The following is a 13,600-nucleotide window of genomic DNA, read 5'->3' as shown; positions in this document are numbered from 1 at the left end:
AAAAAGCAGAACTCCCTCTCCTCCTTGAATTCCACATAACAGAGTTACTCAAAAAACATTTACTGCCCATTAGACTCCTGCGGCATTACATTTCATTTTCAGTGGAAACAACACTTGCAAAGAAAACAAAGTGGGAATTCAACACCACTCTGCTCCTTTGGGCTGCAGGCATGAAAGGAAGTAAATGTCCTATGCCGTTTTCTAATTGCCCAGTAAAAAGCATGTTACAGCTCATACAACAATTTTTCAAAATAATTATATTCTCAAAACCCACAAAACCAAGAACAAACAAACATGACTCGTGTTAATCATGTTGAATTCCAAGTGCTCATTCCTGCTCTTAAATTCAGAGAAGAAATACTTCTTAAAGTTAGATGCACAAATATTCTGCTATTTTATTTAAGCTGGGTGTCCATAGGGGCACGACCCCTATTGAAAGACACGTGCTAGGGCCCGTTTGTCACAGGATCATTCATTATACACTGCAATACTTAAAATAGAGGGTTATTTTCACTAGAGATAACAATAGTATCTGTGTTCATGGACGATGAGCCCCTCGTGGTGACGGCAGCACTTCTCCCTGCTCCTGCCCTAAGCTCCTGCAGGCAGGCACACAAACGCCTCCCTCCAGCCCCGCTGCCACAACAGGACAAGCCAAGCACTGTGGCCCCAGGGGCACTGCGGGCAGCTGGCAGCACGTACTCCACAGTGAACTCGTGTGTTCCCACGGGGATGCAGTAGACGAACTGCATTGCGCTCCAGAGGCGATGGAACTCCACACACTCATCCACATGCATCACCCCATTGCTGGGCAGGGGTCCGCGCCAGATGGGATCGTCCAGGAAGGAGCGGATCCTCGTCAGGATCACCTCAAACATGGACAGGCCGCAGCAGAGGCGTTCTTTGGTCAGCAAGTCCCCTTCCCTTGCAATTGCTATTTGCTGAAGTGGAGAGAAACAAAGAGAGAAAAAAAGCTGGTAAAATCCTGGTAAAAGCCACTTCACCACAAGATTTTATTTGAAAAAATTAATACAATACACTTTTCAGTTTCACACGATTTATTCTAGGAGAAACGTCTTCTGATTTAAAGTGAGGTCAGACACTGCTAACCTGGGGATCAGATCAGTGGAAAAACATTCCGAGAAAATTGTAAAATCCTTTTTAAGCAGACAGACTTAAAGTGAGTAACACTAACTGCAGTAAGGCTAGTCCTGGATTTATCTCAAGGAAGTTTAAAGAATTCTTTGTCTGAATGGAGGCAGAAAGCAAAACCAGAGTTCAGTGCTCTGCTGTAGCTCCTACATGCACTCTCCTAACTCTCAGCTGTTGCTGTTAGAGATGAGAAGGCTCCAAAGAGGAGCACCAACAGGCTCAGACAAAATCCAAAAGAGGAATGCTGCTTGTGCCTGTCCCAGCTTGTGCCATCACACAGACAGCTCTCTCCTAGTGCAGCAGCACCTACTGAACTGCAGCACCTACGATGACAAAAGCAGTCTGAATTGTGCTGCAGGGCATTCTGCTCTTACTTTCTACTATTCACATCTCAACCTTAGTAAACTGCTAAGATTAGCAGGGGATTAATGCACCCTCACCCCTGAGAAAGGGGAACAGTGCTGAAGCAAAGGCAGTTCAAGAATGTTCTCTTTGGTCATTGTTCCCAGGAGACCTCAACTCAAATGACAGCTAATTCTCCAAGAGTTTCTAAATGGCTGAAAGAGTGACAGAATGATTTAAATATATATATATATGTGCACAAGAAAACGGATTGCTTTTGGTGGAATTTGCAGGAGGAGCTCCCAGGCTGGACCTTACACTGGGAGGGTATCCCATGGTAAACATACATACCAATTAGCATTTTCCCCCAAATGTGTCACTTCTGCCCCAGTCTCAAATGTTTTAAACTTCTAAGCTTTAGCAGCTTTTTCCAAATTTATGGATCTAAATAAAAATTATTTGTGTGAAGAAGCTGGATGTGCAGGTTGAAGTTCTGACAGGGCTATCAGGACAGGCTTTCTGATGCTCAGAAATTTCTTGAATTGCCTCTGACACAAATGAGAAAGATTACCTGGGGTGTGCCAAGTCTTTCAATGAGAGGAACCAAATGTAGTGAAGCATATTTTGATTCTAGTCTCTTCATTTTAGCATCAAGTCTTTCACCCTCTGAAAGAAAAGAAAAAAAAAGTGAAGAGAGGAATCATAAATTGCAAGTAACCAAGAGAATTCTTATTTTAACACAATTTTTATCCAGCAAGGAAGAAAATTCTGTTCTTTTTAGGCAATTTAACTATTAAATAGCTGGTTAATATTTTATGCACTTTTAGAGAAATACACACATATTTTAAAATGCTATATTACATGTGCAAACAGAAAGGAGGATTTGTAGCAGAGTACATCTAACTAAATTCAAGGAAGAATATAAGGCTCTGTTATGCTGCTGTTGTCAAGATATTTGACCCCTACTTGTACTAAGACAACTAAGTTGTCTTTATGCACAAAATGTTTGTCTCTAGAACGTGAGGTAAAATGTGGATACAATCTTGTGTATAGCAAAGCTAAAAAGCAGCTGGAACTTCCTGAACACTGGCAAGTAGGAAAGGTTCTCTGGCAAATGGGAAAATACAATTTACAATGATCTGGTTAGTTTTATGCAGAGATGCAAGCAGCTACTGTGAGCTCAGAAATATTCTCTTAGCTTTGTAGCTGATGGGATTTCTCCAAGCAGAACAAATCAGCTAGCTCCAGCAGTGAGAAATGGAAAAGAAAGAAGACAGAAGAGAAACACAGAAAGAAGAGAGGGCAAAGGGGAAGGGAGACAGCTCACTTTCTGATGATGAGGAGAGCAGATACCATAGGAAGCAATCCTGCAAATATTCACTACTGCATACTCTCTTTAGTGAAAAGGAAGTGAAAAATCTACAGGGATCACCTTTATTTACTTACTTGCTGACGGACACCCTGCACCATTTAACTGACAATTCTATAAGCTAAAGAGAAGCTTCAAAAAAGCCTCTCACTATATCCACAAAGCAGGATAATACTGCCCTGGGCATCCATCCTGTGTTCCCTGTCATGGCTGTAATTTGCACAGAGCATTGCCAGGAAACATTTGTTTTTTCAGCCAGGCAAACAGGCCTGGATCTGATACCTCTGTCCTGTGGTAAAGGGTGGCTGGAGGTGGTTGCTGAAGGCACAGCAGCAGGAAGGGAAAGGGGAAAGCACTACCCAAGGAAGGTATTTTCACTTTGCCGATACCTTTGACGTGAACCCTGGGCAGGATGTTTTGGAATGGCGCTGCGTGCAGCAGGTCACACACCTCCTCCAGAGACTGGGACAAAAAGAAAACGAGAGGCATTTAGGACAGAAGCATCAATCCCAAAGCACAGCAGACCCCACGGCTGCAGGAACACCGCAGGCCGATGCCGCTGCAGGAACACCAGAGGGCGGCCGGCCTCTGTCGCCAGGCAGGAGCCGTTCCGAGCCCTGCCTCTCCCCACGGATCGCTCCCAAAGACCATTTCACCAGCTCCTCTGCACTCCCAAAGGAACTCCAGCAACTCCCCTCCCACCCTCAGCTGGCAGTTCATAAAGGACAGGGTATTTATTAAATAAACTAATGGAGGATGAGTAATTTCGGTGGGAAAGTGGCAGACAGCTCCCGCGCAGACAAAAGGGGGAAGAGCATGACTCACTGCTTGGTTATTTTTACCAGAGCCACAACCCATTATCCTAATGGGAGCTTATCGTGGTGGGAGCCTCTCCCCGCCAGGCAGGCTGAGACGTATGACAACAGCAGAGAACGATGTCTTAGGAAGTATTTTACATCTTTAGGGACAGGGGAAAGGAAGACAGATGTCTCCTGTTTCTTTGCTCCTTTGTACACACAGAGAAAATGCAGATGACCAGAAGCAGATGCATGACTTTGCTACGACCTCTCCTCAGTTTTGAAGCAGAGACCCTACTAATTTGTAATCCCTCAACACTAACATCAGAAAAGTTAGTGTCATCCATACTCTTAGCAAGGCTAGGGTGCTGGGGGGCTCATGTGCCTTTTCCAGTTCCTTTTCTAATTCCTTGATGTCAACCAGGAAATGCAAGAGACCCACTACCAAGGATATACTCAGAATTACATTTTGCACTGTCCTAAAATCTAGATTGGTTATGAGGGATGACCATAGAGGAAAAATACCGAAATACATGACAGGCCATGGGGACCTAACTGAGGACAAAAACAAGAGGCGAGGCAGTGAGCACGGGTGTGTGACTGGAAAGGGTAACCTCGGCGGTGCCCCAAAGCAGGCACCTCCGTGCTGGTGTCACTCTGGTACTGCCTCAGTCCTCCCAGGAGGGAGTGATGGCCCTGCCTGGCTTTTCACCACACAGCCACTCAGCCTGAATCCAAAGCAATCCAGCTTCTCATTCTGTTTCAGCTGTGCCATTATTGACTACAGGTTTGCTGTGTGTCCCCCCACCCTACAGTTCCTCTCCACCGTGAGGGAGGGATCCTCTAACACCATCAAGCAGGAACCCTGAGGAACAGCATGTCTTCGTTACCTTATCTAACACTGACAGCTTTAATACACCCTAGAGAAGCCTTCCATGAGGGTTTATTTTTGTCCAACAGCAGGCCCCCAGCCAGCTTGCTGAGGAAATGACGTGGCTGGTTTGCAGTCAGCAAAGATCTCTGCATGCTGCCCAACCTCAGCAGCACTATGAGATTGCACAGCCTGGGCAGGGTGCCTGTATGCACAGCAGGAAGAGACCCCCCACCCAACATTCAACAACACCATGCAGGTAAAGAAAGGGAAGCCAGCACACCTGCTGCTGTTCTGATCCATTATCAATGCCCACCTTTCCTCTGTAAGCACCCAAAAGCATTGAAAACAAAGAAATTACAGGTATGGGCATCTTGTTTGAACAGCAAATACTAATAACATGGGAGAAGGGTGGGAAAAGAAAACTGGAGGCAGGGATAAAGATCAATTGTAGCACTGTGCCATCAGCTGTGGGCAGGTTTACACACAGTTTTGTTCAAGCTAGGACAGATTTAAGCAGCTCAAAGACTGAAACTTTTCACAGTTTTGTTCAAGCTAGGACAGATGCGTGAACTTCTGCACCACTGTCAGCCATCCAAGCAGCAAGGAGGACATCCAAGAATGTCCACGTTAACCTTGTGATGTTTCAGACCTCAACAGGAATGACATGCAGGAAAGGAAAACAGCAGTACCAGATGCACAGCTTGCTAACACTGCGTGAACTTCTGCACCACTGTCAGCCATCCAAGCAGCAAGGAGGACATCCAAGGATGTTTCAGACCTCAACAGGAATGACCTGCAGGAAAGGAATACAGCAGTACCAGATGCACAGCTTGCTGACATAAAGAGTGGCCACACTGTGACTGTCTGCAGGAGTGCCATATGTGATTATAATTTATGGTGAAGATTGCAATGTCAGATCCTCAGGTACCACGCACGAGGCAACGTCTCTCACCCAGCAAAGTCAGGCATCACTGTATCTAACAGACATGAAAAGCCCTGCAAGACTGTGAGAGAGGAGTGCAGGGAACTGTTCCTACCCATCTGCCCATCAGTAACAGCAAACTCACAGATTTCAACCTTGTTATTGATGACGTTAGTAACAAAAATATGAGAGTACATTTTGAGAGACAGATGGATTTTAAACTAGCACAGCAGGCACCTACCAGACTCTGTTCAATGAGGAGGCAAAACAGGACAGCATTTCCCACTTCCCGTAAATTCTGGAAGCAGACAGTCTTCAGTTCTGCATATTCAACAATGTCCTTCAACTGATGGTGAAAAAACTCCAGGAAGAGAGAAATCAGAAGAGAAGAGAAGAGAAGAGAAAAAAAAGTCTCAGAAGCCAGAACGAATCTAGTGATGACCACACAGGCACACTGTTACCTCAGGAAAGCAGACAACAGATGCTGGCCATGTGAATAAGAGTCAGAGATCAGGATTCATTTCAATTTCTGCTTCAAAAGCCCTTTTCTAACCAATTTGTCTATTCAAAAGTAGCAGAAATGTGCCTCCACACACTGTTTGATGCAAATAACCGAGGGTGAAGGTTTAGACTTCCCTCTCCATGTATCAGCACACGAGATTTTATCTCCAGACGTGCAGCCTAGAGGAAACTGAAAGGAGCAGCACTTAAATGCACTAAAACTCAGAGATTATGAAGTGTTAAGCCAGTGCACTGACCTTTTTAACTGGATAAATCATGCAAAGTGGAGTGCCTAACTTTTCACTCCTGGAAAAGGGAGCCGTATAAGAGGTAAGAAAAAAATACCCAGGAGCAGAAAGAGAGACTAGAGCTCTCATCTGCTTTAAGCCCTGTTCCAGCCACCGTTCCCCATCCTGCTGCACCACTGGCACACTCAATTCACAGCTGCTATTTTCATGGATGACAGAGGCAGCAAGGAGCAGAGAGCTCAGACACAGGGAGGATGGGTAGTGTCAGGCTATAACTGACAGTGCCATGGGGCCAGAGGTGATCTGGGACCTCTCAAAGCAAATACAGAGATCACAAGTCAAGCTCTGCAGGCAAGGGTACACCAGATCCTGCTGACAGGTACAACCAGAACACAGTTTCTGACAAAGTTTTGCAAAAGCTGTTAAAAAAAACCAGCTAAAATTATGATTTTCAAACCCACATAGTTTACATAAACATGTGTCTCTTCCATCAAACTTCTCCTGAGCAACAGTGATGTGTAACATGCTGGTGGACTTCCAGTCCTTGCCCTCTAGCCCCAGAAAGGCTGCACAGTCCCTTGGTTAGAGAGAAGCTCAGGAAACCACAGGCTCAGCAGCCTCTGCAGAGACCCAGTCTGGTTATCTGTCAGAGGTTCAGGCCATGTGCAGGATGGGAGAGGAAGAGCAGTAGGAACTACAGTAGGTCAGACAGCTCTTCAGCTTTTTACAAGTTAATTCTTCGCAGCATTTCTCCATCTTTCTGCACAAGCCTGTCCCTTCTAAAAAGCCACCAAAACACTTGACTGAGAAGAAAATGCATCATAAGAAGCTTTTAAATTGCATGCTGCACACAGCAATTAATTTCCATTACACTGAATCAAGCCAGATAAATCCCCACCCAACTACATCTGAAGCAATTGAGAGAAGACAAGGAAAGAGAATGCAGACACCCTTCAGCACCTTCCCATGAGTTCCATTGACACAACTGATGAACACTTCTCATGCAGGAGATCATACTTGGCTATCTATCCAGTGAGGCAATGGCTGAAGACAGCACATAAACATGAAACATGAAATCCAGCCTGCAGCATATCTCTTCCAAGGAAATTCCTCAAATTCAGAGGTGTTGGAATGCATGAAATAGAAGCCTCTCAGAGAGTCCCTCAGAGAGATAAAGGAATTCAGGGATTGAACTGGAACCTTTAGAGAAACTGAAATATATTAAACCACAGACATGAAGTAAGAGCGTAAGTTTTAAGTAAACAGAAATATATCTTAAGTGCCTTAAGAAACTGTATTAGCTAGTAAAAAGCCCTAAAGCCTAGTTTAAAGTTCAGTAGTGTTACCTTTCACAAAATTAACTTAGCTCTAGACATAATGAAAACACAGCAGAACATTGCTTGCATTTCTAGATAGAACAGACAGAATTATATGCGTAGATTTTGTGTAAGAACCAACACTACTTTAGAATCAAGCTCAGGTGCAGGAAGAATGTTTTAGAATCATGTTTTTAGCTGATTGGATGATTTATTAATAAAATCCCACTGTTCTGGGATGAAAAAGAGGAAGAAAAAAAAAAGGTGTGGGAGCTGCTGCTGCTTGGGACATTGGGACTATTCCTGAAAGCTTTTAGCACAGATTTTAATACTCTGAACTCTTTGCCTTTGAGACTGATGCATTCATGCAATAAAAAACTTTACAGCAACCAACTGCTCTTGTCTCTTTGAAGGCCCAAGACCCACTCAAAACTTGACACAAAGGAACTTGAAAACATACAGTGAAGGAAAGAATTATGTAGGTAACCCACACACTTCTACAGAAAGCCTCATATAATTAAAATTAGTAACACAAAACATCTGTAAAGTGCATGATGAGGGGATGCAGGCTGGCTCTGTTACATCTCAAAGAATTGTTTGTCGATAGAAAATTAACAGCAAATGAGTGTTCCCACATGAAATTCACTGCAGGTGAATTTCAGACCTAACTTGAGTACTTTGGTGACTTCAAAGAAAAACAGAACTGAAAAACTGATGGAGAAAGGTCAGATCTAGCGTGTGCTTGCTGAGCTTAATTTATTCCAAGGTAACACATTTACAACTAGCTAAAAAGCAAACAATGCCAGCACATCACCAATTCCCACCTCCCCACAATGCAGGGACTGTGGAATGGAAAAGCTGTGGGAAAGGCTGGCAGTGCTCACTGAACACGGCAGGATACCAGCCAGTCACAATCCCCAGGTGTGTGAGGAGCAGTGAACACTTGTGTTTGTCATTTAAACACACCTGCCCCCCATGGCAATGGGATTCTGCAGTGCTGAATACTGGGACTCGCATTTTAAAGATCAGACTGAAAAGGTTGAAAATTTTTCCCCAAAATCTTTTGATGCTAGGAAGAAAATGCAAAGTTAGGGAACTGAAATCAGATTTATCACAAACCTACAGTGTTTTAGTTTCACACCCTAGTCTTTGTTTTGTGTTTGTTGGATTTCCACATCTAGAAAGAAAGGATGAACTGCAAGAAGCCAAATACTCTCCTCATTCCAAGACTTTCTGCAAAAAGAAGTGTTAGCCTCGACCTAAGTCTATGCCATAAAGGAAATCAAACTAAAACATGTACCAATGTTTCTGGTCTTATGATCTGTGCTACATACACAGAGATTGATGGTGAACCAACACACGGCCTGTAAGACTCCCTGAAACACCATGAGGAACTGTGGACTTCTCCACAGGGTGACCATGGAGAGAAAGCACTGTCCAAGCAAACAGGATATTGGTGACATGCGTGGCCGTGGACACGCTCTTCCCTTTAGCTTGTGTGGGGGGTGAGGAGCAGCTTGGTGAGAAACATAAGGTGAGCAGAACAGCAAGGAAGATTCTGCTGCTGCAGCATGGAAACAACCACTGGTCATGACAGGGATCAAAAAGAATAGGATTTTCAGACTCCATTCAATCCCCTTCCCAACCTGTGGATTTTGTGGGGAGTTTCAGGAAAAAAGGCTGACATCTCATCTGAAAGATGAGAAATATTTTTTCATGGGCAGTGAAATCCTGGGAATAACCCATGTCCCCTGAAGCAAATATAAAGGAGCAGAATGGCACAGAGAGAAACCACGAGCAGCACAAAGAACTGTGACCACAAACAGACTCATCCTGAAAGTTTGACTGAAACCAAAATGAGACATTTAAGTGCACCCAAAAGCAGCAGGACAGTAAAAGTCAAAGAGGCTTGAGGTTCATACCATAAAAATTACTTACTGTCTTTTACAGTCAATCCAGGTGACAGAGCTCCTCTCCAAGTCCTTAACAAAGCTCCTTATTTCTTCACTCAAAGCCCAGTCTCCATATACAGATATATAAATATGTACACCCACACGCATTCATGAACAAACTGTCGTATTATTTTGAAAATCTGACAGCCAGTATTTAGCATGCAGGTGTTCCAAATGCTGCCATCATTAGTGTACTTCTTCCCTTTAGATCAAGAGCTTGATTTACCAGCAAAACAGAAGAAAGTTTACAGAGCTACACAGGCTATTTCTGATGAAAGACCAATCTGCTCCCCAGTGGAGTCCTGTGGCAGAAATACATCCTCATGTTTTCATTAATGTCTGAGCAATGCCATTCCAAATTACACTTCTGTGCACATTACACAGAAGTGTATTTTTATGAAAGACTATGCATGCCTACTAAAGCCCTGGAAAAAACACAAGTGTCTTAGGAAAATTAATTTCACTTAATTGCCTGCAACCTTCCTTCTTCCTCTAATTCTGTTTGTGGGTGGAATTCATAAGTTACTGAATTAGTTATACATACACAGAACTTTGCAAGGTAAATGAATCAAGGTTTTTTGCTCCTCCTCTCCAAGAAAGCAGTTTTAATTAAATCCCTCTATTCCTGCAGATGGGACGACAACATTAGGTGTCATAATAATTGATTATACAATCCCAGTTTCTGACTTACACAGATCTCAACAGAAGCAAAGACTATTGATATAGAATAGACCCAGTAAAATACACATTAGGTGTCATAATAATTGATTATACAATCCCAGTTTCTGATTTACACAGATCTCAACAGAAGCAAAGACTGTTGATATAGAATAGACCCAGTAAAGTACAGAAGATTAGTAAAGGATTAGGCTCCCTCTGTCCTTCCAAAATCCTATCTCAACAGCACTCAAATAGCAGATGCCAAGTTTCAGCTGTGCACTCTGTACACTGATTAATTTAGGAAGTCAGAGCAAATCAAAACATGCAACTCAAAGCTGAATGGATTCCTTTACTTTGGTCACCTTTCATTTCTCAATTCACACCTACAGACTGAAATTAAACATGTTCCAGAGCTTGTAACAATTCTGGTACCTAAAAGATTAGGACAAAAATGAGCTATTAATTCTAGAACTGAATTTTTGACTACTAACAAACTGGATCTTGATTATAATTCTTGGTCTAGTTGTGTTTTGGGTTATTTTTTGTAAAGAACTGACTTGACTATTATCAAATAAAATCTACTAATCTGCAATAGCAAAGCTGCTCCCAAGAAACTGGGTGCTATAATGACCTTTAGTTTATGTTCTTTTTCATACTACTAATCTGCAATAGCAAAGCTGCTCCCAAGAAACTGGGTGCTATGACCTTTAGTTTATGTTCTTTTTCATCGAGACCTTCAAATGCTGCATCCAAATACTTCTCTGGCTCACCAGAGGCATCATTAACTCTGCATATCAACAGTGCTGCCATTCATTCCCTTCAATGGAAATATAAATCAGGTTTAAGCATATACATATATCCAGGAATTATGACCATAGAGCCTGTGTGCTGTGTTTATTTTGCTAGAAAGAAATATTCCACTTTTCTGTGTATCTAATGAATTCTAAATGCCCTGTTAAAGTCATCAACGCAGTCTGGGCTTCCCATAAATTCTTTCAAATAGTCTGTGATGCCTTCCCAATTCTTCCTTCCTTCCAAATCAGGAAGATTTATGAATACATTTCCTTCATCCAATGCGGACTTAAGCCATTGTGCCCTCACTTGAATTATTCTCCTCCTTATCTTAGTTTGATCAAAAACCAGGGATAACATGTGGAATTACAAACCCTTCTGCTATGCCCCAAGTGATGCTACTCTGGAAGCCTCCAGCTAGCTACTGCTGCCCTTCCCCATCCCAGCCCAGGCTTGTTCCAGCTCCTCTTAGACTCTGACCTGAGATAGTCCAGAAAAAGAAGGGGTGGAAGACTCTTTTTTGCCAGACTGCTGTGCAGAAACAGCCCCCAGAGTGTTGCCAGCACCACAATCAGCCCAGGGAGAGATGGGAACACAGCAGCCCGTGGCACAGGGCTTTGGAGGGATTCCCCAAACTGCCTTGCCAACTTATGGGATTTCAAGAGGTCATGGCCTGGGATAACAAGTGCTTTGTCCTGCACCAGCTTTGAGTGTTCTGTTTCTTTGGTTTGATTTTGTTATGTTTTTCTTTTAAAGAAGAAACATGGAAATGTTTTCACTTAGGAAAAAATACACAATTTGGCTCCTTTCTCATGAAGTTTGTATCTTGCTAAGGTAATTCATTTTTTTAAAAGTTTATCTTGGAGGGATGACAATACCAGTGACAAAAGCCTCATCTCATAGTAGAACTGACAAACTACTTTTCTTCATGGTATTCAATGACGCTTCAGAGGGGCAGGATACTAATTCATTAAAAGCAGAAATGACATGTTCAAATACTCAAAAAATAGCAGAAGAAAACGCTACCTCCAAGATGAAATTTCAAGCTTAAACTCTTACAAGGCAAATATTCCTTTAAGAGCTTTAGCAACTTTAAAAGGTCCCTTTAAAAATCCTTATGCTTAATGTATTTTTAGACAAATATTTTTATGACTACAAGATGAACAAGTTCCCCACTGCTTTAGACTGTTCCTATGGAAACAAACCCATTGGCAAAGAGGAGTCCTGAACAACTCTGATGCCACTGTCTGTACCCTGCTCCTTTTAGCAACAATAAATCACCATTTAGAAATCCACAAGTCTAAAAGGCTGATTATGAAGGGGCCAAGGAATTGCAATCAGCAGAGTGCAAACAAAACTCTCCAATTGAAAAGTCTGAAGTGCATGAACGAGCTAGAGGCTTACTTACTGAGTGTGCTTAAACCACTTTGCATGTGGAGAATGGACTCAGGAAATTAATTCTGAATTAATAAGTGCATGTTACAGCAAGATAGATGAGAATCTGTATACTTCATCTAAAGACTGGAATCACAGTTTTGGTCTGTATATGTAGGTTGTGCCAGTTATAAAGATGTTATAAAATGATTTGTTATGAAAGAACAGAAGCAGCACACAGACATATCCCACAGCACTCAGGCTTACTACTACAACTAACAACTTCTGAGGAAGATTTTGGAGGCAGAAGAGGGAACAGACAACAGTTGATGTGTGGCTTGCATCTTCTGTGACAAAACACATAAACAAGGTATGGAAAAGACTGCTGAAGAGGAGAATTTAGCACAGAAAGGAGAGGACAGTGACTCAAAGGAAGCATGCTCTGAGCCTGCCCTTCTACTGCCTGGCAGTTCCTCTCCCGATGAAGGGTGAAATCTGCAGCACATCCTCATCACAGAGAACATTTTCCTTTCTCAGCCAGTCTATTCCAAGGGCAGACAGCTCCATGATGGGGAGGTGTCAGAGAGCAGGGACAGTTTTTCCTGATGTGAGAGAGCAATGGAGGTGTCCTGATCTTGGAAAGGAAAGGGAGAGCTGGCGAGACAGTGTTATAAAGGCTGTCTCTGCATTTCTTGGAAGAGACTCTCCAGGGGGTTATTATGTGTCCTCTGCTAGAAATAGTCCAGAACAGGAAAACCACATGTGTTAAGACAAAACCTGACTGGAACAGGGGCAGTAAAGGAGCGGAGAATCAGGTGGGGTTTTGAGATCCAGTCCAACTCCAAAACAAGTATGATATTCCATTGTAAAACCAAGAGTTGCTTTGATCTCTTGGTACAGCAGGCATCTACATAAATGGCATTTCTTTTGGAAGAGTAAACATGAGGTCAAAGTAGTTTGTTACCATTACACCAGTAAAGTTCTGCCTTTCCTATAGCATGGATTGTCTTTCAAACTTTACAGAAAGGTTTCTGCTAAAATCCCTGGGCATCTCCTGCCAAATATTTAGCCCTTACAGGTGAGGATTTCTGGCAAGCTTCCTAATGTCACCTGCAGCATCACAGATCCTGGTGATGCACTATCTATATTTGAGAATACCTACTGCTTTTGCGGTCAGACCTTAATGAATGGCTAAAAGCCTCAGAGAGATTATTTTTATACTCCTAACTACCATGATTCATCCATTTCTATGCTCCAGGGAGAAAAACAGGAAGGAAACACTTACTAAGACCTCAATTTCA

At 42.8% G+C, this 13,600-nt stretch overlaps 1 protein-coding gene across 3 annotated transcripts in view; it reads right to left on the bottom strand.

The window, feature by feature from the left end:
* Positions 1-6,109: 6,109 nt before the first annotated feature.
* The window catches only part of CYFIP1 (cytoplasmic FMR1 interacting protein 1), a 67,664-nt gene continuing 60,173 nt past the window's right edge, over positions 6,110-13,600 (bottom strand). The window contains exon 26 of one of the 3 annotated variants that reach the window (XM_039725652.1): positions 6,110-6,147. In XM_039725652.1, coding sequence (XP_039581586.1) covers positions 6,119-6,147 — 29 coding nt within the window. In that variant the 3' untranslated portion in view covers positions 6,110-6,118. Of the gene's footprint in view, positions 6,148-6,208; positions 7,417-7,447; positions 9,776-13,600 lie in introns of those variants that run through there. The other 2 variants (XM_039725650.1, XM_039725651.1) reach the window with 2 other exon arrangements.

This window comes from Passer montanus, unplaced genomic scaffold (assembly GCF_014805655.1).
Source record: "Passer montanus isolate IOZ18808 unplaced genomic scaffold, ASM1480565v1 scaffold56, whole genome shotgun sequence".
In the NCBI taxonomy this organism is placed as follows: domain Eukaryota; kingdom Metazoa; phylum Chordata; class Aves; order Passeriformes; family Passeridae; genus Passer; species Passer montanus.
The sequence above is the reverse complement of the archived record's forward strand: the minus strand, read 5'-3'. Positions and strand labels throughout refer to the sequence as shown.